This window comes from Ceratotherium simum, chromosome 37 (genome assembly GCF_057802395.1).
Source record: "Ceratotherium simum simum isolate JZ-2026a chromosome 37, ASM5780239v1, whole genome shotgun sequence".
In the NCBI taxonomy this organism is placed as follows: Eukaryota; Metazoa; Chordata; class Mammalia; order Perissodactyla; family Rhinocerotidae; genus Ceratotherium; species Ceratotherium simum.
The window spans coordinates 7,690,215-7,716,523 of NC_141936.1; the positions used below are offsets into that span (position 1 = coordinate 7,690,215).

Below are 26,309 nucleotides of genomic sequence, written 5' to 3' on the forward strand. Positions count from 1 at the left end.
ACATACTCACAGTCTTGAACATGAAATTAGCACATAAAAAGAAAACATCAAGATAAATGCCAGGAGGAACTGATAGGGAGACTATGACCATGGGGGCCTGACTCCCCACTGTCATACCACATCAGCTCAGAGGGAAAAAGTGGATAAGGGCGTGGAAGACCTGACAAGCTAGATAGTAAGACTGTCTGTGTGACTGTCTGTGTCAATACTCAACACCCAATTTTGTGCTCTAAAAATGCAGAATGTAGCTTCTTTGCAACTGTCCATAAATCATTTACAAAAGTCATTATGTGCTAAACCACAAAGAAAAATCTCAATGAGTTTCCCAAAGCAGAATTTGTATAGGCCCTACTTCCTGTCCATAATGCAGTAAAGCTAGAAATTAATTTTTAAAATTAAACTGAAAAACCTTATCCACTTGGAAAACAATCACACAGGCACACATGGCTGAGAAGCAGGTGTCTACCAGATTGCCCACCCAGCACAGCTACCTTCCAGGGACCTCCCCTTTCAAACACACCTCGGTCGACGTGGAAACAGACACAACCGTATTCACCTGACAGCAGACATTCCATTTTATCAGTGAGAGTTTAGATTAGGCACGTGAGTTTCGAGAAGGTCAGAACAACCACAACAAAGCAGACGTTTACCTGTTCCCAAATGACTTTGGAGAGCTCCTTCTTGTTCTGAAGAATGGCCCAGATGAAGAGCGCCTGCAGGGGGTGCCGAGTAATAGGTGACACGTCCTGGGCGGGGTTAAGAGAGCATGGGGTCAGCGTGTGCAAATGGTACATCACTGTAGTAGATGCAGCACTCTGAGAATGGAAACTGGGGTCAGGATGCCCCAGGAGAGCACCCCATGTTTGGAGGGCTCTCTAACTTAGCGTATGAATCCATTTTCACAGCACCGTGATGTGATTTTCACCTCCGCCACTCACCGGGTGGTATAATTTGACACAAAACCTTTTATCTATCATGAAAGACGACACGCAACTAGATGGAAAGGTACAAAGAGTGAAAAAATGTGCCGACAGCAATTTAAAAACTGAATGACGTCTCGCAGGTTGAAGAGAAAGCAATTCCTTCTCATGACCTGAGTCTGTTTCTTAGATAGAAAAATTGTTCAGGCTAAATTCTAACTTTCCTATAGTTTAAGTTCAATTATCACAATGTAAATCTATGCTTATTTCTTTGGAGCGTTATTCAAAGTTTCGATTCCTAATACATCAATTGGAATCCCAGCTCATAGTGAGCATTGCATGTCTTCCAATGGAACCTTTTCAGACAGAGAACAACTAAATGTATATATTCCTTTTAAACTTCCTTAGAGGTTTTGCCAAGATCCAAACTTCTTAAGGAGTGGTTACAGATACTGCAGAGGGTTTTAACATAAAGTCAAACAGAAGTTTTCTATACACTTCCAATTCCTTCAAATACCTAGCTTGTTTAGATTTTTGCTACACACACACATATTAAAATCCTAGAACTACAAAAGATAATGACCTAATTTGAGTTTCCCCAGAAGCGATCAAGGATTTGAGACAAGTAGTTTATCTGAAAGGTGATCCCAGAAAAACCAATAGAAGAGTGAGAAAATAAGATCAGAAAAGAAAGAACCAATAAAGGTGCATTATCAGCAAGTTGTCATGGTAGGTAACTAGAGATTAATCCCACTAGGCAATCCCAGGAGCCAGTGTAGAACACACGTCTCAGAATTATCTCCCCCAAGCAGATAGGGAGCTGGGGTATTTATACACCAACATCTGGCAGTCATGGGTCTCCAACCAGAGCAGACCTTCAGCAAAGAGTTGCAGGTGCTGGTAGTTAGATCTGAGCCTGCCTGTACTTAAAATAGCAAAGCTTGAGAGAATAGAGGTGGTACATCCACAACATCCTCTCAAATGGAAACCTGGATTATTCCTTTGGAAATATTTACCACCCCTCTAATTCACAAAAGAATACTTGGCAGGTCTTCAGTCCTCTACGTGGGCAGCAGAGAACTGTTTTAGGCAGATCACGTCCAAAAGGCTAAGACATGAGCAGGCAGCCATTCCATTGTCTCTGTTCCCTGTTAGATACCTTCAGAAAGTGTGTGTGCCACACCAAGCTTTGCAATTAAGAAAAAGTGCAACAACTAGTTTGAAATATAGCATGAAGCTTAAAGCAAGACATCAGAAAACTCACCAGGTAGACTCATTATCTTAAGTAAAGGCAGTAGCAAAAATTAACAATGCCAACACGTTACCTATGTTATGGCAATGAGGTAAGGAATGGGAAAGATGGAGGTAGAGAAATTTTTTGAAGGGAGACTCAAAAACCCAGAGAATTCAAGCAGACAACTGTCCCAATACATACGTGAAGTTCTATGTCTATCTCATCCCTGCTATTTCTGTCTTCCTTCCGGAAGCCTCTTCGGAAGTTAGCCACCAGTTTCCAGACGAATGTGAGGAGGGCGTCATTATAGGAATTCTTGGCAATCTGCAGATTCCGATACACGAGGGTGCTGAAGTGATTGGAGAAGAGCTCGGTGAGGACGTCGTTGGTGAGAAACTTCCGCAGGTTCAAGCCATTCTCCAGAAAAAGGCGGACGAACTTGGGTCTGTCCTTTATGAGAGCAGTAAACATGACTTCTTGAAGGTCAGCGGACTAAAGAGAAACAGCAGAGAGAAAACTCACACCCTAAGTCCAATAAAGGAAACCCAAGTTGTTTTCCTTCTCAGCCACACTGAATTTCCAGACACAGAGTAATAGTATCTTCAACTTGTCCTTCAATTCTGCTTTGAGAATAAAATTTATCTTTTCAATTGTACACAATATTGGATTCTAGTTCAAAGATCTAGGCAGGAGAAGCTGCACAATGGAATCTTTGAAATCAGCCAGATGTGGGCTCGAAACTGACTTGGCCTCTTGCTATTGTAAAGTGCAGATAATTACACCATGTAGGGATGATGTTGGTCAAGAAGGATCATTCAGTTAGGGGGCAGGGGGCTAGCCATATAGCTTCCACCATTTCTCTGGAGTCTACAATAGACACCGATTGTGAGCTAACCACCAGCCACCTTCACTCTGTGCCACAGAATCCTCCTGCTGCCCTTCACACACCACCAAGCAAATGCCTGTTATGTTATGTCATGTTACATAACAGTAAGTCATTGGAACACTTGGTTATTATTCATTTTTATCTCTACTTTCTGGGATCCTGATAAAACTTATCCCACAGAAGCTTATTGAGAATCTTAATAAAGATAATTCATGTTGACTTCAGACACAAACCAGTGGTCTACAGGCCACACCAGCTCTCAGATATGTCCTGTCTGTCCTCTATAGTATTTCTTACAATGTGATTCAGTTGCCAACATTAAAAATTAGAAGGTTCATAAAAGTCCACATTTCCAGCATTAAAATCTAGATTTACGAGTGAAGACCAGAAGCTCTGACAAGATGGGAAACCATCAGCTGGAGCCAAGTGGCAGATGCTCCTGGAGCCTGGGCTCTCCTGTTCCCAAAGTCCCCTCCACTCCTCACTGCTATCCAACCCAGTGGGCTACTTTCCTGACCCCTGGTTCAGGGGAGTACTCCTCGCCAAGGGCAGCATTAGTGGTTTCTGTTTCTAATATTGATCTCATGGGGATCACACATTGCCTGGAGAGGGAACTGTCAAGGGTCCCTTGAGTCCCCACGCTGTGCCTCCAGGCGGGATAGGGAGGGGAAGAGGTGGCTGCCCTGGGGAGGGCGGCAGCTGCCCTTTCTCCTCTGTCCTCACAGCAAGTGTTCCTCGTGCCCAGTGTTTCAAGTTTCCTTCTACATCCATTTGCCTTGTCCTTGGTCACACATTTGGTAGCACATGGCAGTGGTTCTCAAACTTAAATTAAAATCACCTGGAGGGCTTACTAAAACAGGCTGCTGGAGGTAAGCTCAGAATTTCCGCTTTAGCAAATCTGAGGTAGAGTCTGATCGTTTGCATTGCTAACAAGCTCCCAGGCTACGTCCATGCTATCACCGACCCAGGGACCACACTTTGAGAACCACTGGCATACGAGAAAGAGAAAGGCTTTGCAGCCAGACATATCTTTGTTTCCAAACCTTGGTTCTACCATTAGCTAGACGTGTGACCTAGAACAAAACTGTCTCTGAGCCTCGGTTTGCTCTTCTATAAATAGGTGCTGGGGAGGATGAGATGAGATAACACAGGTCAAGATGCTTTCAGAGGTTCAAGCTCAGAGCAGGCCCTCAAAAAACCATCAGTAACTCCCCCTCCTGTGGTACCCATGGAGCCCTGGCTTATTAAGCAGCAAAATGATGTAATCCCTGCTATGGGTTGGTGTGAGGGCCAAGTAAACTAACACAACGAACCTGCTTTGTGCACTACAAAAGGTTACACAAATACTGCCATTATTCCAAAGATTTGTATTTATTTTTAAACAAAGACTTATATAGTGCTTAATATGTGCCAATATTCTAAGCACTTTAGAAACATTATCTGATTTAATCATCATAACAATCCAATAGTAGGCCCTGCTATTACGATCATCTCCATCTTCAGACGAGCAGTGGTGTGCTGGTAAATGTTCAATAACCAAGTCTCTGGAAGAAAATAATAAGCCCTAATTTGTAGTATTTGCCAATTCCTATGGCGTGTAAAAAACAAACAACAAAAAAAAAAAAACAGAAGACTGAGATTTGGAAGGGCAGCAATGAAAGAATTAGAAAGATCATCAAGTATAAGGAAGTATCGTTAGAGACCAAGGCCAAGATTATCCACAGCCTCATATTCCCAGTTACTATGTACGGGTGTGAAAGTTGGGCAGTGAAGAAGGCTGAGAGTAAAAAAATGGATTCATTTGAAAAATGCTGTTGGAGGAGAGCTCTACAGATACCCTGGACTGCCAGAAAGATGAACAAGTGGGTCCTAGAGCAAATTAAGCTTGACCTATCGCTGGAGGCAAAAATGACAAAACTGAGGCTGTCCTACTTTGGGCACATCATGAGAAGGCAGGATTCTTTGGAAAAGACAACAATGCTGGGAAAAGTAGAAGGTAGCAGGAAAAGAGGAAGACCAAATATGAGATCGGTTGACTCCATAAAGGAAGCCATAGGCATGACTCTACAGAGGTTGAGTAGGGCTGTTTAGGGGACAGGACATTGTGGACATCACTCATTCATAGGGTCGCCAGGAGTCAGAGCCGACTTGACAGTACATAACAATAACAACATGGTGTAAATGCTCCCACTATGGCCAATTTTCAGCTACCAATGTGACATCACTGAACGCAGAATTGGGAATAGACATGAGGCAGCACACCACTGTGTAGTATTTCCAGCATGCAGATACAATAGACATGAATAACTTCCAGAGTATAGATCATAGCAAATGTAGTAAAATAATTAGAAAATGATGAGTTTTGATTATTTACTACCTTTGTTTTTAATACAATTTATTTAGTTCTAAGTTTACTTATCCAATTTTTAATAATGACTGTATTTAACAACCAACTCACAAAACCCCTAACAATTTAGCAGTCTGCTCTTGCTAAGGCCAGTATGAACTGGCTGCAACACACCACTCACTGTATGAGGAAATTGAGGCATAGAGAGATTAAGTAACTGGCAGAGGTTAAGTCATGCAGATGAGCCGGCTCCAGAGTCCATTCTCTTAACCATTACGCCCTCGCCTTTAACTATCTTTAGCTGAATTAATAAATCTAAATGTACCATTCAATATGTGCCTGGGTTTATGTTTATTTGCACCATCTGACCTTACTTAAATAGGACATTTCACACACAGGGATTCATTTATGAATCAATTAACTAGATCTACTTAGAATTCTATGTTCCCTTGGCTAACTAAAGGCTTGCAATGTGTGATAGGGTTCATTATACTGCAAAGACCAAACACAAGATAATGTTTGCTAAAGGAATGAATAATTTAAAAATCCATAAGCCATTACTTTATTTGCATTCCATTATTAAAATTGACCACATGTTAACATAAATCAAGTCTTCGTCTTTGATTATATAAGTGGCCTAAAAGTGTTTTCTGAACCTGACTGCAAAGGATGAAAGTTATGAAACATCTACACCTTCAAATCTATACATACATGTATAAAATGACATAGATTTTCACTGCCCAACAACAACTTAAATTAATTCAGAAGAGCTGAAAACAAAGAAACACACGGCCTTGCAGATTCAAGTGTGATGGCTTGTAATTGTCCCTACCAAACAGAGATGCTAAGGCTGATTTAATTTTAGTTGTACACAGAGGGATACTACTGGAAAATGTGGTCCCACAACTCAGATCAAATTGAAAGTGAGAAAAGTCAGTCCACTGGAAAAAAATACAGTTTTTATTGGAAATACAACTTCCATACTGGAGGTGCTCATTTGACTGGGGGAGTCCTGATTTGCTAGCTCTAAGACATTCATTGCATGTCTTCAATCTACTTATTCCATTTTTCCCTTATGCATCTCACTGCTGACAATTCTTTCATCAGAACTTGGCCAGGCAGGTGAGGCAGGATGCAAAATGAGTACTGCTGTCTTGATTTTTAGTCAAACTACTTCTGAGAAACTCCTTTCAATCATTCTGCACATATTTTCCTTATATACTTCTGCCCATCTGCTCCCAGGAGGATATCTGCACCTCTACACCCAGACAAAGAATCACCTCTCGCATCATGGCTGAAGAGCTATAAACTTTGGATGGTGTTGATGGACTGATCTTATCTCACTTTAGTGGATTTGTTTTTATTATCTCTTCACAACAAACCTATTAGGTCAATGTTATTATCCCACACTACAATGAAGAAAGTGAGAGATGGCAACACTCATATATTAGAAGATAGTAATCTTTTACAAGATTCACCACTGAAGACTTTGTCAGAAACGGACCAGATGTGACAGTGGAATAACCCAGGAGGGCTTCTTACTTACCTCCCATCGGCGATCATTGGTGAAAATCTCATCGTTGGCTAGGTCCAGCTGGTTCCATTCCAGCAGAAGCTTCAGCTGCCCATTCCAGTTATCCTTATCTTGTTCATTGGTGCTAAAGGCTGTCAGAGGACAAGATAACAATCAATTCACCAAAGGCCCAGAAATAAGACAGTCAGAACCATTTCATATGGCCAATTATCAGAGCCATTTATCAAAGGAGATTCTAAGCATCTCTCTTACAATCAGACAATCAGAACCATCATTTCACTGTATTTTCACTCATTCTCATCCATATTCTGCATGTCTCAAAGTATATAATGAGGATCAGTTCAGGTGTTAACAATATCTTTCCATTTCATATCCTAACAGTGTAACTATGCTATATGGATATTTTTCCATAGATTCAGATTCCATAAATGTTACATTTCAAGGACCACATCTGATTTATCCTATATCTAAATCTGTGAAATAATGAGCCATATTATAACAATGCTCTACTTGTCTTTTCCAGAGCTAATATTTTCTGGATCGACGTATCTCTACAGATATAATCCCATTTTAATAAATATCCTTACAACCAAATTTCTGACAAGCACAATAAGAATGATTCTAATAAATAGCTAATGCTTAAATCGCACTTCCTAAGTCCCTTGCCCTACTCTGCACAACTTACATATATTAATCAGGAGGCTCAACTCTAGATGAATCTTTGCCAAGGATCTATTTACTTCAGGTAATATCCACCTTGATGGAATTCTAAGACAGCAGAGATCACAGACAAGAATTTTAAAACTGAGGTTCATTCATAAGCATCAGGAGATCTGTAAACCCCTGAAACTGAATGCAAAATTATTTCTTCGTGTGAAGCGTGTGTGCACACGGGCGTACATATATGTGGAACCTTAGGACAAAGGCCCATAGCTTTTATCACATTCTCAAAGGAGTCTGAGACTCAGATAAAGATTTTAAACCACTGTTAAAGACAGCTCTTTGGAGAGTGCCGTGATTGTATTTGACCAGTACTTTAATGACATAAAAATTCTTGTTCTATTAAATTCATTCAACCAAGGAGATTTAACTCAGCAGGTCAATAATAGTTATTCTAGCTTCCAATCTATGATCATCAAAATTAAGTGCAAGATTATATTTCAATAAAGCTGTTTAAAAAAATTAATGCAAGCCATTAAAAGCCATGGAAAGCAACACAAAGCTGAAACTTCTAAAGGAGCTGTTTTTACTCACCTTTGTACAAAGCATAGGAAATAGCGTTGCTCACAATTTCGTCCCCAGCTTCTTCCATTTTAATAACTGTTAATAGGTGAGAACTTTCAAGAATTTCTTTGAGCTGGCAAGATTTAAAGAGCAGAGTTGTTAGCCAACTGATTTTAGGCACGAGGAGCCAAAATTTCTCTCTTAAGGTGAGGAATCTTTTATTCCTTTTTTTCCCCCCAAGCTGCAGTAGATAGTTGTGTGTCCTAGCTGTACGTCTTTCTAGTTCTTCTATGTGGGATGCTGCTTCAGCATGGCTTGATGAGTGGTGTATAGGTCCGCGCCTGGGATCTGAACTGGCGAACCCTGGGCCACCAAAGTGGAACGCACTGACTTAACCACTACACCACCTGTCGGCCCCAACTGCCATTTTTTTTAAGGAGCCCCTATTGGTTGTTCCAGATCTCCTTTGCTCACCTATGGCACCTGTGCTTCTCACGTCTAATTTCTAAATTGGGATAATGAGTCCTTGGCCACAATGAGAATAAAGTACTGATTATACAAGGACACACATACCAAAAAGATGAGAGACTCATTGACTAAGGGTGAGTGTGCGTGTGCATGTGTGTGTTTGTGTGTGTGACAAACTCCGGCACATGGTAGGCACTCAATTGTTGAATGAGTGAATAAATGAGGAAAGGGCACCAGAAAACCACAGAAATGGTCCAAGTCTGGTCATAAGAGCTTAAAACATAGAAGACAAGTTCAACGTGAACAAGATCCAAGAGGACTTGGTGATTAGACAAAAAGATAAGGAATTTGCTATACTATCCTTTGTGATTTTCTGTAATGTTTAATTTTAAAACATTTTGTAAAATTAAAGAGCTGGGATGGGCAGAGCCCCTGATTCCAAGATTTCGGGCGTTGGTGCCCTTGGTGGGGGCTTGGTGAGGAAGCGCACCTTCTAGGGGAGGAAGCGAGTCTGGTTTCGGTTAGACTACATCCGAGGTGTTGGTGGCTTTTCCTGGCAACATTTGTAAATGAGGATCTGGAAGTACAGAGACAGATCCAGCCCAGACAGAGAGTCTCTGCTGGGCGGGAGAGGGACGTCTGAGGTCAGGTGGGAAGGGTGAAAGATACGGACCAAGAAGCGCCCTCGGATTTGGACATGAGGAGGTGACCTTCAAGGCTGTGATTTCCTGGGAAAGGTGGTGCTGGAGGCCTTAGTTCAAAGGCATCTAATGGCGATGAGGAAATACATGAAAACTGCAGGAAAACGCTAGTGGGTTTGATGGAGAGAGTGGGAGGGGCGTAGCATGAAGGGAAAGGCCCTCTCCCCATGCTGGCAGCCTTTGTTCGAGCAGAAGGAAAGGGGTCCAACTAGAAATAACAGGTGGGGAGGGGTCCAGGTCCCAAGATTCCAGGCACAAGTAGGGGTGGGCAGCACAGAGGGGCTGAGACATCTTTTCCTTTGAAATGAAAAGGAAGGAGGAAGTGAATATGGATACAGGGCAAACAGATGGGACCCAGAGACGGCTACAGGGGCTCCTGAACTGGTCTCTCCTCCTCCACTCGTGTACTCTGGCCTCCTCCAGTCCTGTCCCCCCACTGCAACCAGCGTGAGCTTTCCTGAAAGCAACTCTGATCACATTCTCACCCTGCTTCAAACCTTTCAGTGACTTCCCATTACACTTGAACAAGACTAGAACCTCAAAACGATGTTCAAGGAGTTCCCTGGCGTGGGATCTTATAAGCTTTCCAGCTTATACTCACAGTATTTGCTCTCATTGCCATCTTTTGGCTCCTCAGGTAGGCCATGCTTACCTCACACCTCAGGACCTTTGCACTTGCTGTTCCCACCACCACAATCCCAGCCCTCACCCCTTTAACTCTACCCATCCTTCAGGTCACAGCTTCCACATCACTTCCTCTGAGAAGCCTTCCCCTGAAAGGCCTTCCACACCAGGCCATGCTCTCTTGGCTCAAGCTCTTCTGAATCTATGTTACCTTTCTTCAGAACACCGATTTCAGTTTGAAATTATACAATGCATTCTATTGTAGTCACTCAACATGAACTTTTTTTCAATTTCTGTTTCCTCTATGAGGACAAGGACTCTTTCTGCTGTGTATACTATTCTTTCTGAAGTGCCTATTCCAGAACCTGGCTTATAGTATGTGCTCATCTAATAAATATCAATTGAATAAATGAATAGAGGAAAGAGTTTGAAATGAATGAATGAATGGTATCTGGGTTGGCTGATGGAGTGGAAGATTGAAGGGTCAAGTTCTTGAGAAAGTGAGGAGTAGACATAGGGGAACAACTCTGAGATAACCGGTAGAAGAGAAAGGCATGACCTCAGGGAGAAGTATATGGAGTCTCTTGAAAAGGTTGAGAAACTGTGAGTCCAGGTTTGGGGCTAGTTGTCCTCATGATCAGTGAGGTCACCCACGATTACCCTGGGAGGTTGCTCAGTTAATATTTGACAGAATGTATGCAGTCATTAATTAATAATTCTACTCTTGAGCTCGGTCTTTTGGGAAATCTGTACCAATTGCAAAACCTCATATGAGCACATAATTAAAATGCTAGACTAATTTTTATTAGTGATGTATGTCTTCTGACTGGCATGATTATAATTATGATATATCATTAACATATTAGATATGAATATGAATTAAATATGAATCCCAGAAAGGATAATATATTCACAGAAAGCGAAATGTGTCTGATTTTAGCCTGCTTCAGATGAGTTACCTGTAATGGTTTTCTTGAAGCAGAAATCAAAACTCTTCATAAAGGGTATGGGGACCCATTAGGTAGTATGGCCCTTTGGACATGACCTGGTCCTGACTCTACAAGCCAACATGCGCAAGGAGTAAGAGGAAAGTCCTGGAACAGACCCAGGGCCATCTTTAGTGGGTAAGTTAAGAGTTGTCAATTTCTTCCTCTATGAGCATACTTGAACTGGCCACTACATTTCCTCCATCCATGACAGGAAATCACCTTGAGTACAGAGCTCAACACACAACGTCTTACACTGATATTTACACTTGGGGGTTGCTCCGTTGATATGTCTGGAATTGACTCAGACGGTTAGGTCTTTATATCTGGAGAATTGAAACTACATAACCACTCTGGGGAAGGACGACTCCTTTTCCTCACCCACATATTTCCATGCAGAGTGAGTTCCGTCCCTGTTAGGCTCCTGGATGTTCTCCACCCCTTCGCTTACTGCTACTCAGGGCGAGGAAGTGACATATCAAATTGGTGACTTTGGCCTTGCCCAGACAGTTCTTTCCTGCTTCTTTCCTTCTTTCATTGGGATCTGCTCCTTGCAGAGTGCTAGTGCTCGAGTCTGCCATCAGCCACATGCCTAGCCTGGCGGGGAGGCCAGCAGTTATCCAGGGCCGCCTCTGTCTGGGTTGGCTCATCTGTCTCATTCTGGGGCTCAGCATAAGAAGGCCCATTGTGGCTACAACCCCTAAGCCACATCTTTCAACTTTCCTCCATCATCAATGAAGCTGATATTTTGATCTCCATTCCCCTGATTCTTATGTGTGTCTCTCAACTGGACTTGGCCAAGATACAAGAAAATCCCAGCACAAACTTGCATATAAAACCAACAGCTTTACCTTTTTTAGTAAAATCTGCAAAATGTAACATCTCAAATAGGAATATCATATAAGCATTTGCTGGGCAGGGCATCATTTAGCACCAACATTGACTCTCTGTCCCGGGAAGAGGATGCATCCATGTTTTTAAATTCTGAATCTTAGGTAACGAGGCTTAACCCAGAAGGGACTCGCTTTCTGATCACTTCGATCCCTCTGCACCTCATCAGATTATCAGCTAACTGCTCACTCATCTGAAATTAAATAAGATCAATAGTGTCCCAGGGTGTGTTAATTTACCACAGAGTACCTGGCAGCCTAGAAGTCTGGGTTGATTTTTCTCATTATTTACAAGAATTTGGTTTGTCCAGGCTTGACTTAAATAATGACAAAGGCTACCATGAGCAAGAAGATGATCTTCACTATTCCAGGATTTCAGTTTCCTATATTAGGTATTTTGAGGTTCTTCTACAACTAAATGCCGTTGTAATGCCCATCTAGTTAAAGAATTTTTTTTTTAATTTATACTAAATCCAACCTTCAACTCTCATGATGAAATGGGCTCTAGGACTAAAATAACTCTGATTGTCTACAGCCTGTTATTTCCTTTACGGAAAAATTTCCAAGTGGCAGTACATGCTCCTAAAAATATCCAAATATCGAAGGTCATTTTTGAATGAGCTGATGGGAATGCACCTGCTGATATTAACGTGAGCTTTCAAACGAACTGAGAAGTCAAGAAAATAAAAGTCGTTTTAAGTCAACAGCAGTCAGGAAACAGAGAGAAAAATGAGAAAGCATAGCATTATGTTAAAATAAGAAGCATAATAGATATTCTGATAAGTACACATTTCTTACATGATCTAATGAGCAAGGTGAGAGATCCTGAATTGAGTCACAGGCCAGTTAATTTAGAAAGGCAGGGCCGGCCCCGTGGCTTAGCGGTTAAGTGCGTGCGCTCCGCTGCCGGCGGCCCGGGTTCGGATCCCGGGTGCGCACTGAGGCACCACTCCTCCAGCCATGCTGAGGCCGCGTCCCACATACAGCAACTAGAAGGATGTGCAGCTATGACAGACAACTATGTACTGGGGCTTTGGGGGAAAAATAAATAAATAAAACCTTTAGAAAGGCAATTATTCTGTAGTAACAACTTCTCCAACAGATGTAGACCCAATTTAGAATCTGCATTACTAAAGCATCATTATCAGGGATTTCTTTCCTCCCCACTGCTGATACATACAAACCACAGAAGCTCCACATTTGTGGACGTCATGGTGTAAAAGAAGGAGCACCAGCTTTGCAAACAGACAGACTTGTGTGTAAACCCCATATGCTGCCCCTTATGCGGTATGGAGACCTGGCGAGTCATTTAACTCCTGTGAGCTTCAATTTCCAGCAAGAAACATGGTTTGGGCCAGAGTACAGTTTCAAAGTCACTAAGAATGTTTAAAACACCCTCAGCTGTTGGGGGAGTCGGACATTCAGGGTTTCTCCCTTCCCAAGAACTTGGCTCCCCTGCAACTCACCCATTTGATCCAACTCTCAGTCTCCTCCTCAGGCAGCCGAGACACTGTGCGGGGTAAGAAGCGCACCAGCTTTTCCTTGACAATAGAAGATGTCAGGGCGTCCTCCGCCTCTACCAAGCTTGCAATCACGTCAGCAATCTGCCCCGAGCCTTCCACCACCACACAGGGAATTTTACTTTTGATGGAGGTATTGATGGCCTGGGAGAGGGGAGAGATAGTGGGCCTGATGGGAGACACTGATGATCCACAGAACCCAGCTCGGGACCAAGTTCTAAATCAAGTTGGTTAACCGAACATATGGACACATCCTGCATTTTTTCCTTTGGGGTTTTATTTTCAATCAGAAGCAAACCAAAAGTTTGCAATTGCTTTATGAATGGGAAATGTAAGCCAGTTGTATTGCATCCTGTGCTAATGCCAAATTCCATAGTAAGAACATATATGACTACCTTAAGTTTTCCATAAATAAGTGCTTTAAAATATCCCTATATACAAAATCAATCACTCCAAATACTGACATCATAGGTTGGAGTGACAACTCTTAAGATGGTATTCAATGTTATTGTTGATAGCTTATCTGATACAGGTTAACAATATTCATCCTTTTAAGATATGAAAATACCTTCAAAGCAGCAGCCACATATTTTGTATTATGTTGACTCACATATTTCCTCCTCAAATAATTTCCCTTGCCCCTTTTATTGAAAGAGAATAAAAATATATTTGCTTCCTGGATAAACACCTACCACATTTTTATCTCCTTTATGAAAACCACAAAGGCCAGCATAGGGGCATCAGGTTTTAAGAAATTAATCACTTGACAGCAAGACAGCAATCTACACACAGGGACAGAAGAAATTGTGAAGCCCCTTCCTCCTGCCAAGAGCAAATGTCTTCCTTAGAGAAGACATTGCGCGTAAAGTGTGTGGTCCCCTCATCAGAGCAGGCAGAGGGCTGATTCACAGATCAGGCTGGGATTCCATCTGCACCTCACTGCCTGCACTAAAGGTGGGTGTCCGGGCTGCACTGCGGTGGGGGGGAGGGGGGATGATGAGAGAGGGAGCTGAAAGATGAGAGGATAAAGAGATGAAGACATGCTCAGCTGGTAGCTTCTCCTCCTTTCCCTCCTCTCTCCTATCCCCTCTTCTGTGAGTTGTGATTGGCTGAGCAGACACTTGTGAAAAATGCTGTAGAAATTCAGCACCCTACGCCTGCTGGAGCTCTCTAGAAATCTAAATTCTAAATCTAAAATTTGAGAGAGAGAAAATAAATGTAACCATCTTTTAATTATGTTCTCTCCATCTCTCTTCCTCTTTTATGTGGCTGCTACTTCAAGCATTCACATCCTGACAATTTCACATTGAAAAAATTCTCTATTTTAGGGGCTGGCCCGGTGGTGCAAGCAGTTGAGTAAGTGCGCACGCTCCGCTTCAGCAGCCCGGGTTCGCAGGTTCGGATTCCAGGCGTGCACCGATACACCTCTTGTCAGGCCTTGCTGTGGCAGCATCCCATATAAAGTGGAGGAAGATGGGCACGGATGTTAGCCCAGGGCCAATCTTCCTCAGCAAAAAGAGGAGGATTGGCAGCAGATGTTAGCTCAGGGCTGATCTTCCTCACAAAAAAAAAATCTCTATTTTAATTTTTCCCTGAAAAATCTTTCCCTGAAAGACTTTCATCTAATAATGGTCTCAGTAGTCGATCTCATAGCAGGTACTCAATAAACACCTCTTGATGGATGAATAAATAAATGAAAAGATCACTGTTATATGAAGAATAAACAAAGGGAAGTGCTAGATTATGATTCCAAATAACTTTGCCAGAAATTACTTGTAACTCCAGGGGTGTACTCTGGTAAAGAGAGAGGAGAAGATCAAGAATCTTGGATATGTATGCTCTAAGTGCTGTGTTAGAGTTAAAACAATATAGGAAAAATCGGGAGAAAGGCAAATCAACACAGAAATTAATTATAAGGAGGAGTTAAAAATTACTTTCTTGTAATGTCCTATTCCTAGAAAAATAAGATCTTGAAAATGATGCTATGCCTTCAATAAATGACTAAAATGCAGTCACAGGGATGGTTTTTAAAAAGTCAGACAGAAGTCTGGCTGCAGGCAAGATGAACCCAGTAACAGCAGAATCTACACGCATGGGGTGGGAAGCAGAATTCTTGCTCAGTTGCTCAATGTTGCAGGTGTAGAACCATTCAAGCTTTCCATGGTCTTAGAATCACTTAGGGTTTGAGATTCCTTCATGTGGGTGGTGCCCTAGCAGGCTGAGGAAGCACATGGATGAGCTTTAGGTGGTCTGGGAACACTGATTTGGGGGCAATCTGTGTGTACATGATCACAGCTCATCTCCATGCAGATGGGTTGGCCATGGTTTTCCAATATACTTACATCCTTAAGTCTCATGAGTTAACGTCAACCCTTCTCTGTGGCAGGTTGACGGCCAAAGCCAACACTAAGTATACAGGCTATTCATGTTGCTTCAAAGTCTCTTCCTAAATCTTCTCGGCTGAAGAAACAAACTAAGACAATTAGGGGAACATTGTGTGGTGGGAAAAATGCTACCTACTTGCTGCAGTAAAAGAAATTAGTCAGGTTAGATTAGTTGAGCCCCCAAGCCCTACAAATATACATTTGTTGAGTAAGCTTATTGACCGATCTTCTAGAAAACCAAACCAAGACTCACTTTCAAAGTCTCTTTTCCACCTCCTTGGGCAAAACACACAATGGGGATCTTGCCACCATAATTGGAATCTATAAAACATAAAACGTAAAACTTATTTTGGGCTCATTAGAAATACTCGCCTACCTCAAGGAAGAGATGGACCAGGAGCTTCCGCCCCATGAGCCCAGGGTGTGGGGTGATGGCTGCAGATCTCAGACTTGACTGTCTACCCACTGATCACGATGGATGCATCTCTGTGCCCCAAACCAGTAAGAGCATGACACGGGTCATGTTGAAATTTGTTACTGATATTTAAAGGGCTAAAGTCTGTGAATGATTATTTTTGCTAATAGATATTGGCCAAGTTCAAGTTTATCCTTATAATAATTACACTTTCACTCATTTGCATAATGCTGTGATTTCCTGAGTGGGTGAAAAATTTGCATAACTCTGTGATCTCTCAAGGGAGAGTATTGCATATATAAACATCTTCTTTCATGTACATCTCACTGAGAAAGGAAAAAGGCCGTGAACATCCCCAGCAAGTCCCTGTTACAGAGTCTATCACTACATCATGAGGTAATCTGGTTACACAACGGGACACATCTCAACACCAACATCTCAACAACAGGAAGAAAGTGTCACTTTCCACAGCAAATAATGGCTCTCACTCAACTGCTGCATTCTCCCCTTGAAATCAATGTTTTAGATGGTTCTATTGCACAAAAGTAGCCAAGATTCAAAGAAGTAAACCATCCAACTCTTCAACTAGTGGGTTGGTTTTTATCATTTCTACCCTAGCTAATTGCATCGCTTCATAAGCTCATATTTGCCATCGTGGATTTTATTTGTTCTTAAGTGTTGTCTAGCAGAAGAGACAGCAGATGTTCTATGCTGACAAACCAGGGTGGGACAAGCCAGCATGTGCCATTGCTCCAGCACGTTGAAGGATACATATCACAGTGACTCAGGCAGAGGCACTCCTAGTGTGTTAAAGAAAGAAGAGAAATAACAGCTCTTCTTTGGGAATAGGACCTAATCACATGGGTTCATCATGCTTCACTCAATAATTGGGAGCTAGTGTTGTTGCTGCTGCTGCTCATGTTATTGTGTGTGTCTGATGTCCCCCTTCCTAAATACAGACCTTGAATAGTGCGCTCGGAGATGTACTTCTCTAGCTGGTTCCGGAGCTTTGCTTCGACTGTGGGGTGTCCATGGCAGCCGTTGTCCACCAGCAGCAGGTGCGTGTGATTGCTGTCCAGGGTGTACAGAGGGTCTCTCTTGAAGTCGTCCATAATGTACTGAGCTGAAAAATACTCCTGAAAAGCACAAAGAAACTTGTCCTTGAGATTTTATTTGTTGGCCAAGATACATGATGACATTTTTATATGTTCATATGAAGGCTAACCCTTTGGGTTCGACTATATTGATGTCTCCTCCCAGATTCCTAAGTTCAGAGGGGTCTTAGAGATCTTACAGAGCAGGCTTTCATTTTAAATCTGAAGAAACGAAGGTTCAAAATGGTTGGGTCGCTTGCCTATTGTCACATAAATGGCTAGTGACTGTGTAAGGATCAGGTCCCCAGTCCAGTTCTTGTTCCTTCTCCCGGTGCTCTTTTGTATAAATGTATTGAAACAGCATTCAGGAAAGTGTGTAGGGACATGTATATATGGATATATATATCCAGACACACAAATATATGTGTATACACATACACACATATTATATACATGTATGTATATACACATATATACGCACACACACACACATATATTTGAGTGTGTGTGTCTGGATACAGGTAAAGGCAGACGTTGATATACACACATATGTATTTTTCTGGGCTCTATCATATGCCAAGAACTGTGCCAGGGTCTGGGGATTATAAAATGAATAAAATAGAACCTTCACCCTTGCAAAGCGCATAATTACAGGACCACAAAAAGAAGTAACTAAATAGGTACCTTGTCCTAACACTTAATAGCAGAGAATAAAAAACTGCTGTGGGAATATAAAGAAAGGAGTTCATGACCCATGTCATGTGGGGTCATTTCCCATTGAAAGTGTTTAGTTTTTAAAATATCAGGGTTGTATTAAAAGGTGTTTCAACCTGAACTCCAAGAGTATAAGTTAAGTTGAAAACTCAGTGAGGAGAGGAAGGTTATTGACTCTATTAATGACATATCTATATGATCAGAACAGAGGCAGAATGAAAAGTAAAATTCACATGTTATAATTCTATTCTCTAGGTGGCCCTTGCCCAGTCAGGAGCTCCAATCAGGAGAGTCCTGGATATGGCAGATGAGATAATATTTGTAACACAGGCATCCAGTCGTTTGATGGAAGAACGTGACAAACTTTTCTGGAACAAATAATTCCTATTTCATTTACACCCTTCCAGAACACAACAGTGATTCCAAAACCCTAACAAGGAAAGAATCACAAAAGGAAAAGCCAAAGGCCAGGCTCTCTAATGAACAAGGACACAAAAGTCCTGAGACACCATTGGCTAATTAAACTCAGTAGGATTATTAAGGAACAATTAGTGTTGTTTCCAGGAGTTAGTCCATTAGGCTACGGTTTAGAGAAGAAAAATAACCCAACAGAAGCAAAAAGATAGTTTGTACTCAACATTCATTGTCAATTTAAACAATTACAAACTAGAAATAAAAGGATGCTGCCTTATGATACTTCTTAAAAATACATATATATTTAGCCAAATCCTATTTACTGGTGAAATACTAGTCTCATTCTCACCAACTACCTACCTGCTGCCTTCACTGTTATTTGGACATTTTAGCCAAGTCAACAAGATGACCAAAAAATGCAAGGTATAATTAAATGGAAGTGTTATTTTAAAAAGTAACGATATTTACCAATAATATGGTTGCAAACATAAAACAGCCAGAGAATCTACTGGAAAACTATTAGAACAAAGACAAGAGTTCATAAAATGTCTGATTCAAAACAACAAACAAATTACTATTTTTATATGTACCAGCAAAAATCAATCACTTCAAAAATTACATCAAATAAAGACCCCATTCACAACAACAATAAAAATATAAAATCTCTAGAAATAACATTAAGAAGAAGTAGGTAGGACCTAATGAGGAAAATTGTAAGTTTTCCTGAAAGACACAGACTTGCATAAATTGAGAGACATGGCATGTTACTGGACGAGGACTTGATATTATAACAATTTCAATTTTTCCTGCAGCAGCTTACAGGTTTAATATGATTCCACTCAGTGAGGGTGAAACTGTACTGTGTTGTTTGTCTTGTGGTTGTATCTTCACAAAGGGATTTTAAAGTTCAAATAAGAATAATGAGTAGAGACTTGAGCTATCTTTTTTAATGCATGGGTACTGCAACAATAAATTTTAAAGTGTAGTACTGACTCAAGAAAAAACACCTGATAGAAGACGAGAAAAAATCTTGAAAGAGAGCCTCAAAATCATGTAAAACTGTAGTGTTTGTGAAATACAGGATTGTTTCAAGCTAGCTAAATCTAGGTCCTAGTACAGCCCCATGGTAGGGTTTGTAATGAAGCTGTGAGTAGAAACTACATAGGAAGAGATGACCAACAAAGTTATCATGAACAATTATTAGATTCAACTTATGAAAAGACCAAACACTGTTGTTCAGGGAAGAAAAGAAACAAGGAGGCTGACCACAAGATCATATGAGTTTGCTACAAAATTACTCTAAGTCACTCAAGATTATCATTAACAGAAACATAAAAGGAATAATAACTAGCTCTATAATTTGACTATCTAAAAATAATCCATGCTTATTGTAAAAAACATGGAAAATGCAGAAAAGCATGAGGAAAATTAAAATCATGCTAAATTCCACAACTCAGTGACAGTCACCATCAAGGTCTTAGTGCATTTGTGTCTTTTCCAGGCATTGATTGATTGACATACTTTTCATAATTTTCTATTTAAAATTGTAAACATTTTACATGCTATCAGAAAATCTTTGGAAATAGTATTTTAATGGCTCCACAATTTTCCCTCATGTTTGTACAGTAATCTACCTGAAGATTCTCCCATTATTAATATTGCTAGATACTTAGGTTTATGTAAATTCCTGCTACTATAAGAAATATTTTAATGATATGGTTGTCCAAATATTAAATTTCCTAGTCGTGTATTTATAAGTGTGATTACTGGATATATGTTAGGAAGCTTTCATGCTCTTGATATGTATTTCCACATGCTTTTCCAGAAAGAGCACAAACTTGTTCTTTCTCCAGCAATTTGTAAAGATCTCATGCTTCTTCATGTGTTGGAGACTATAAACATTTTTGAAATTAGCAACTAATAGACTTTTTAATTGCTAGGTGAAACCATCTGGCCCAGAACAATTTTGGAGATAATTTTCTATTTCCCTTTAAGCTCATTCATTGATAATGCATCTAGTCATATTTTCATATTCAAGTTCTTCTTGAATCAGGTTTTTGCTTTTGTTTTTTTGAGGAAGATCAGCCCTGAGCTAACATCCGAGGCCAATCCTCCTCTTTTTGCCGAGGAAGAGTGGCCCTGGGCTACCATCCGTGCCCATCTTCCTCTACTTTATATAGGACGCCGCCACCTCATGGTTTGACAAGCAGTGCATCTGTGCGCGCCCGGGATCAGAACATGCCAACTCTCGGGCCACTGAAGCGGAGTGAGCACACTTAACCACTATGCCACCAGGGCAGCCCCTTGAATCAGTTTTGTTGTTGTTTTCTTTTTTTTTTTTTTTGAGGACAATTAGCCCTGAGCTGACATCTGTTGCCAATCGTCCTCTTTTTGCAGAGGAAGATTGGCCCTGGGCTAACATCCAGGCCCATCTTCCTCTACTTTATATGGGATGCCACCACAGCATGGCTTGACAAGCAGTGCCTCGGCGTGCACCCAGGATCCGAACCTGCGAACCCTTGGGCCACTGAAGTGGAGCGCGTGCACTTAACCACTACTCCACTGGGGTGGACCCTTGAATCAGTTTTTTAAAAGTTATAGTTTTACAGAAAAATATAAATTCTAACAAGATTTGCAGATTTATTGACATACAGTTGTATGTTGCACCCATATTTTTCTCAATATTTATTATTATACTTGATTTCTTGGTTTTATTTACTCCTTAAATTAAATTGTTAAAACTATTTCAGAGAATAAAGAATATTTTTATTCTTTCTTTTCTAATTATTTCTGATTGAATATTATTTTTTCCTCTTGCTCTTTTTAAGTTTTGTTCAAGTCATTATTTTTCAAATCTATTAATTTGCATACTTGAGTGGTTAAAGGACTATGAACCATGTCTCTGCCACTTACTAGCCATGTGAGTTAAGGAAGTTTCTTACTTTCTCTATGTCACAGTTTTCTCATCTATAATGAGAGGTAATAGCAGTACTGAACTCATAGGACTGTTGTGAAGATTAAATGAGTTACTGTACATAAAACACTTAGAAAAGGGCCGGCCCCGTGGCTTGGTGGTTAAGTGCGCGCGCTCCGATGCTGGCGGCCCGGGTTCGGATCCCGGGCGCGCACTGAGGCACCACTTCTCCGTCCATCCTGAGGCTGAGTCCCACATACAGCAACTAGAAGGATGTGCAGCTATGACATACGACTATCTACTGGGGCTTTGGGGGAAAAAATAAATAAATAAAATCTTTAAAAAAAAAAAAAAAAAAAAACACTTAGAATGGAACCTAATATATAGTAAGTGTTAGTAAACAAATGTTAATTACTATTGCTATTATTAATATTGAATTTTTTTTTTATTTTTAGTAATAAAGGTATTGGACTATGCATTTCACTCTGAGTGCAGCTTTGGCCACATATCATTAGTCTTAATATGTAATGTTTTCATTTCCATTGCTTTCTAAGTGACCTGCAATTACAGTCATCCCTTGCCTGGGGGATGGGTTTTAGGATTCCTCTCAGGTACCAAAATCCACAGATGCTCGAGTCCCTTAGTTGGCCCTTTTCATCCTCGGATTCAACCAACCATGGACAGTAAACACAGTGTGTAAACCACTGGCAGTTGGTTGAGTCTTCTGCAGGTGCAGACTCTGCGGGTACTATGGTTACAGAGGGCCAACCGTATATTTTTGAAAGCTCATTTTTGACCCAAAGTTATTTAACAAGAAGGTTGTTTGATCGTTTGGTTCTTAATTTCCAAGTGATTGGGGTTTTCTGTTTAATTTTCATAGACTCATTTCAAGTTTTACTTCATGACAGAGAATGGGTCCTCTAAACTGCCACCAGGGAAATACTAAAGTCTTTTGTTCTTGTTGTTCCAATTCAAAGGAAAAAATACATACTTTACAGGGGTGTTTTTGTGATGCTATGAATAATATACGTAACGTATCCACCACGGGGGTCATGATTATACAGCACAAGGTTAACTCCCACATCCATGACAAACATCACTAACAGATACCAGCATTCTTTCCTGCCCAGCTTGCCACTGTCCTCAGAATCCTCCCCCAGGCCACTCTCACCCCTGAAGTTGGCATTTGATGTGAGACCATTTTGCCCTCCCTAACTGAGCATCTAGTAATAACAATAAAAGCTACAATTCACTCTGCACAATTAATTTATCCCATAACAATACAAGGTTATTATTATAAAAACTCAGAGAAGGGATCTCGCTCAGACTCTGCACTTATCAAGGGAGCAGTTACTCACACCCACACTTCCTTGTCTCCAAAGCCCATCCTCCAACCACTCCACCGTGCTGCCTCCTGGGAGACACTCAGGAAATGCCTCCCCACTCTCCTCTGCCCCTTATGAACCCAAAAAATGGTAACAGACACAAAAGTAAAATAATTTAAAAAATAAAAATAACCACAGTGATTTCCAGAATCCTGAACATTTACTGCCTAAACTTCTAAGGAGTCCCAGATGGAAGACAGTGTGGAATAAATTGGGATTTCTGAGCATCTGGCCCAAAGCTTCTGGGTAGAGAGCACGTGTTGCTTAAGGAGGTCCTCATCTCACTAGAAATGCTATTTTCAACATTCCACACATGATGCAAAACCCCATCTGTCTACCTTGTATTTTAACAATGAAATGCGTGTTTACTGTCTAAATATGTTCACAGGAAACTTTGGAGGCAAGGGTGTCTCAGAGCCCTCTTGATGCAAAATTAACCAGTGGCCTAGGCACTAATTTCAATTCCCATGAGTGTGGCCAAGCAATAAAGGCGTGGGAGCCAGAGCTTGAGCCCTCTGGGGATGGAATCAGGTCATGGTTATAAAGAATAAAAAACCTGATTCTAGCACAATTTGTTGGGAAAAAATTTTAATGAACAAAACACATCCATTGGCAACTCCAGTGGATGTTCTTCGATTATGTCATCCTTGTCTTTAATGCCTGAGGTTCCAAAGGTGCTCCTTGCGAGGCTGACTTCCCTATGAGCTGACTGCATCACAAAGCCCCATGCCATGAGCTTTCTCCCACGTGACCCCGCAGAGCTCCTCCTGACCCGCCCTACCTCAACATCGCAATTCCTGATGAGGGTGTCCCTGTTGGAGACCATGCCCCAAGCCGCAATGCCAATGGCCACGATGTTCTCCTCTGAGTTCCTGCTGATGGTGTTGTCTCTCACCACCTCCCCGATGTACTTCATCAGGCCATAGTGGGTGCCTCCAGTGAGAATCCAAGCGCCTGTCAACGAGGAAGAAGAGCACACGCTCAGCTGGCTCGGATTCCTGTCCTGTGCTCAAAGACCCCTAAAGAAGACCCCACTCCGGGAGCAACAGGACACTGCACTGCCACCACACTTCAGAACGGACCTCACCTGTGACCGTATGAAAAGGAAGGAAAAGAAGCTCTCAGCGTTTCTAAGAGATGCTGGATGAAAAAGAATACAAATTCTCGGCCCCTCTCTAGATCTACATCATCAGACTCTCTGGCAGGTGGGCCAGGGAGCCTGCATCTTTAGCCAGCCTCTCAGGTGAATCTTTTTATGGGTAATAAATGCCTGGCCTGAGCCTCTGAGCAAGTTAGGCAGCATCTCCATGGAAAGTGGAGCACTCTCCCCGTGCTCCCAGGCCCCCACCTCGGTGGATCTGTGTGACCTTCCTGGCATTACCCTGGTGCCTACAATTTAACTTTACTTTATAATTACACAATTTTGCATACTAGTATTTTAAGGTTTGCATTTGATGATCTTCACAATGTCAAGGGTTTTGTATGGTTTTTTATTTTGTTTTGTTTTGTTTTCAAAATTGAAGTAAATAAAATACCTACAAAATATTATTTAGTACAATAATAGAATCTAAAGTTGAAAATGACTCTGATCTAATATGCTTCCCACACAGGAATCCAGCCTGAGGGATGGTCCCAGCCTCCCTTGATTAGCTCTGGTTGTGGAGGCTCAGGAGTCTGGAGGCAGAGCCCACTCCTCCAATGGTCAGAAAGTCCTTCTGTCTGCTATTTGTCTCCATTCTCTAATTTTACTACTGTTTTCAGCAGTGAGGAACAAGTTTAGTCAGCTCCCACATAAAAGTACTTCCAAGATTTTACTTCCAATATTTTAAGGTAAATGTGATGTAGTCCTTAGAATTTTCATACCCGATTCCTTCGCCAGTTCTCACAGGATGTGACTTCCAGACCCCTCCACACCCAGCGTCCTTCCTCTAGACAGATTTCAGTTGTCAACAACTCCCTTCAAACTGAGGCACTGGGAAATGAAGTAGCTCTCCCATGGCCAACGCAGAGCACAACAAGACTATTCACTTCCCAGCTCTGGTGCCTCACTTCATCTAAGATGATGTCCCAGGCCAGGGACTTCTGTCTGTTTTGTTCTGCCATACTCCCAGCACCTAAAGCAATTCCTGACACATAGTAGGCATTTAATAAGTGTGTTCAATGAGTAAATGATGTGTGTTCAGGATTTAGTAGTAAGGAAGCTGAGTTACTCTGTTTCGTTACAAAGTTACTACCCACAGTGGCCCCCTCTGGTTGGTCAGGAAATGAGAAGAATAAGTGGGGTGATAAAAAATCTCAATTTCTTCTTGACATTAAGGAAAAACTCATATCTAAACTAAGACACTAAATTCCTTAGTGCTGTCAATCAACTAATATTCCTAATAAAAAAGTTTTTAAATATTAGGCTTAGATCAACTGATTCTAATCATGAGGAAACACCAATCAAACTCAGAGACAGTCTGCAAAAATAATTTGCCTATAGTGTTCAAAAATGTCCTGAAAGACCAAGAAAGGCAAAGAACAGTTCCAGATGAAGGAAAGCTTTTTAGTTTGCTATGATATAAAAAGCTAAATGTCTTGGAGTCCAGATGGAGGGAAAAAACAACTTTTTTTTTGCTCTAAAGGACATTGCCAGGATAATTAGCAAAATTAAAATAGGACTCTTTTTTAGGTAACAGTACTGGTCAATGTTAACTTTGGCGGGTTTGAAAAATGTCTTGGGTTATGTGAGAGAACACCTCTGTTCTTAGGAGATGCATGCTGACATACTTAGGGGCTATGGCTGTGATGCCTGCAATTTACTCTCAAAAGATTCAAAAAAAAATCATAATATGTGGATATGGAAAGAGATGACAAATGTGGGAAAATGTTAACAATTGGTGAATCTAAATGAAGGGTGGACAGATGTTCATTGTAGTATTCTTATAACTCTTCTGTAGGTTTGAAATTTTTCATAATAAAAAGTTAAAACGAAAAAAAAAAAGGTAAAGCTGAATATTTCAAGTAACAGAGCCACGGTTATTTACTTTGATCTCTATCAAACACTACCGTTGTCCTTACAAACTGTCAGGCACTGTCCCTATTTCCAAAAGCGCATCACTGACCTCAAAATTAAAGAGCAAATTCAACTTTCCTTTTTGATTCACCAGAAGATTAAAAGAAACATAAAATTACCCGCAAGGAAGCACCTTAACGCTGATTTTAAAGTTACTTTGTGAAACGCCCCCCCATCCGCCAGAGCTCCCTGGCTGTCCATTCATTTAAGGATCTTGCTTCTAATAAGATACTGATTAATCATCTAGTTCTAGAGCATCTGGATTCTGCGCAGGACTTGCATACGGGAATTTCTGTCTCCGAAGTGGCTGCGCAGCCAGGATGGCCTGACCCGCCGCGGGCGCAATTCCCCGGGACCGCGGGGACCGCGGGGACCGTGCGCACCTTTCGACTGCGCGATGTAGATCAGGCGGCTGAAGATCTTGCGCATGCGCGGCTTCAGGGCGAAGTTTTTGGCGCCGCCGGTGACAGAAATGACGAGGTTGGGCGTTTTCAGGTGCCAGTGCTGGGTCAGCAGCTCGTAGAGGGTTTCCGCGTCGGTGTCACAGGACAATCGGATGTACTGTGGGGAAGACGGAAAGCATAGGGTCGGCACTGCTCA

At 41.4% G+C, this 26,309-nt stretch overlaps 1 protein-coding gene across 2 annotated transcripts in view; it reads right to left on the reverse strand.

Moving 5' to 3' along the window:
* Window positions 1-26,309, reverse strand: part of TRPM8 (transient receptor potential cation channel subfamily M member 8) — a 78,377-nt gene that overhangs the window by 40,824 nt on the left and 11,244 nt on the right. Inside the window, exons 4-12 of one of the 2 annotated variants that reach the window (XM_004427705.2) lie at window positions 26,093-26,270; window positions 23,436-23,608; window positions 17,095-17,269; window positions 15,972-16,039; window positions 13,281-13,478; window positions 8,176-8,278; window positions 6,934-7,052; window positions 2,356-2,646; window positions 651-746 (exon numbers count right to left, since the gene is read on the reverse strand). In XM_004427705.2, the coding sequence (XP_004427762.1) occupies window positions 651-746; window positions 2,356-2,646; window positions 6,934-7,052; window positions 8,176-8,278; window positions 13,281-13,478; window positions 15,972-16,039; window positions 17,095-17,269; window positions 23,436-23,608; window positions 26,093-26,270 (1,401 nt within the window). Of the gene's footprint in view, window positions 1-650; window positions 747-2,355; window positions 2,647-6,933; window positions 7,053-8,175; window positions 8,321-13,280; window positions 13,479-15,971; window positions 16,040-17,094; window positions 17,270-23,435; window positions 23,609-26,092; window positions 26,271-26,309 lie in introns of those variants that run through there. The other variant, XM_087424524.1, reaches the window with a different exon arrangement.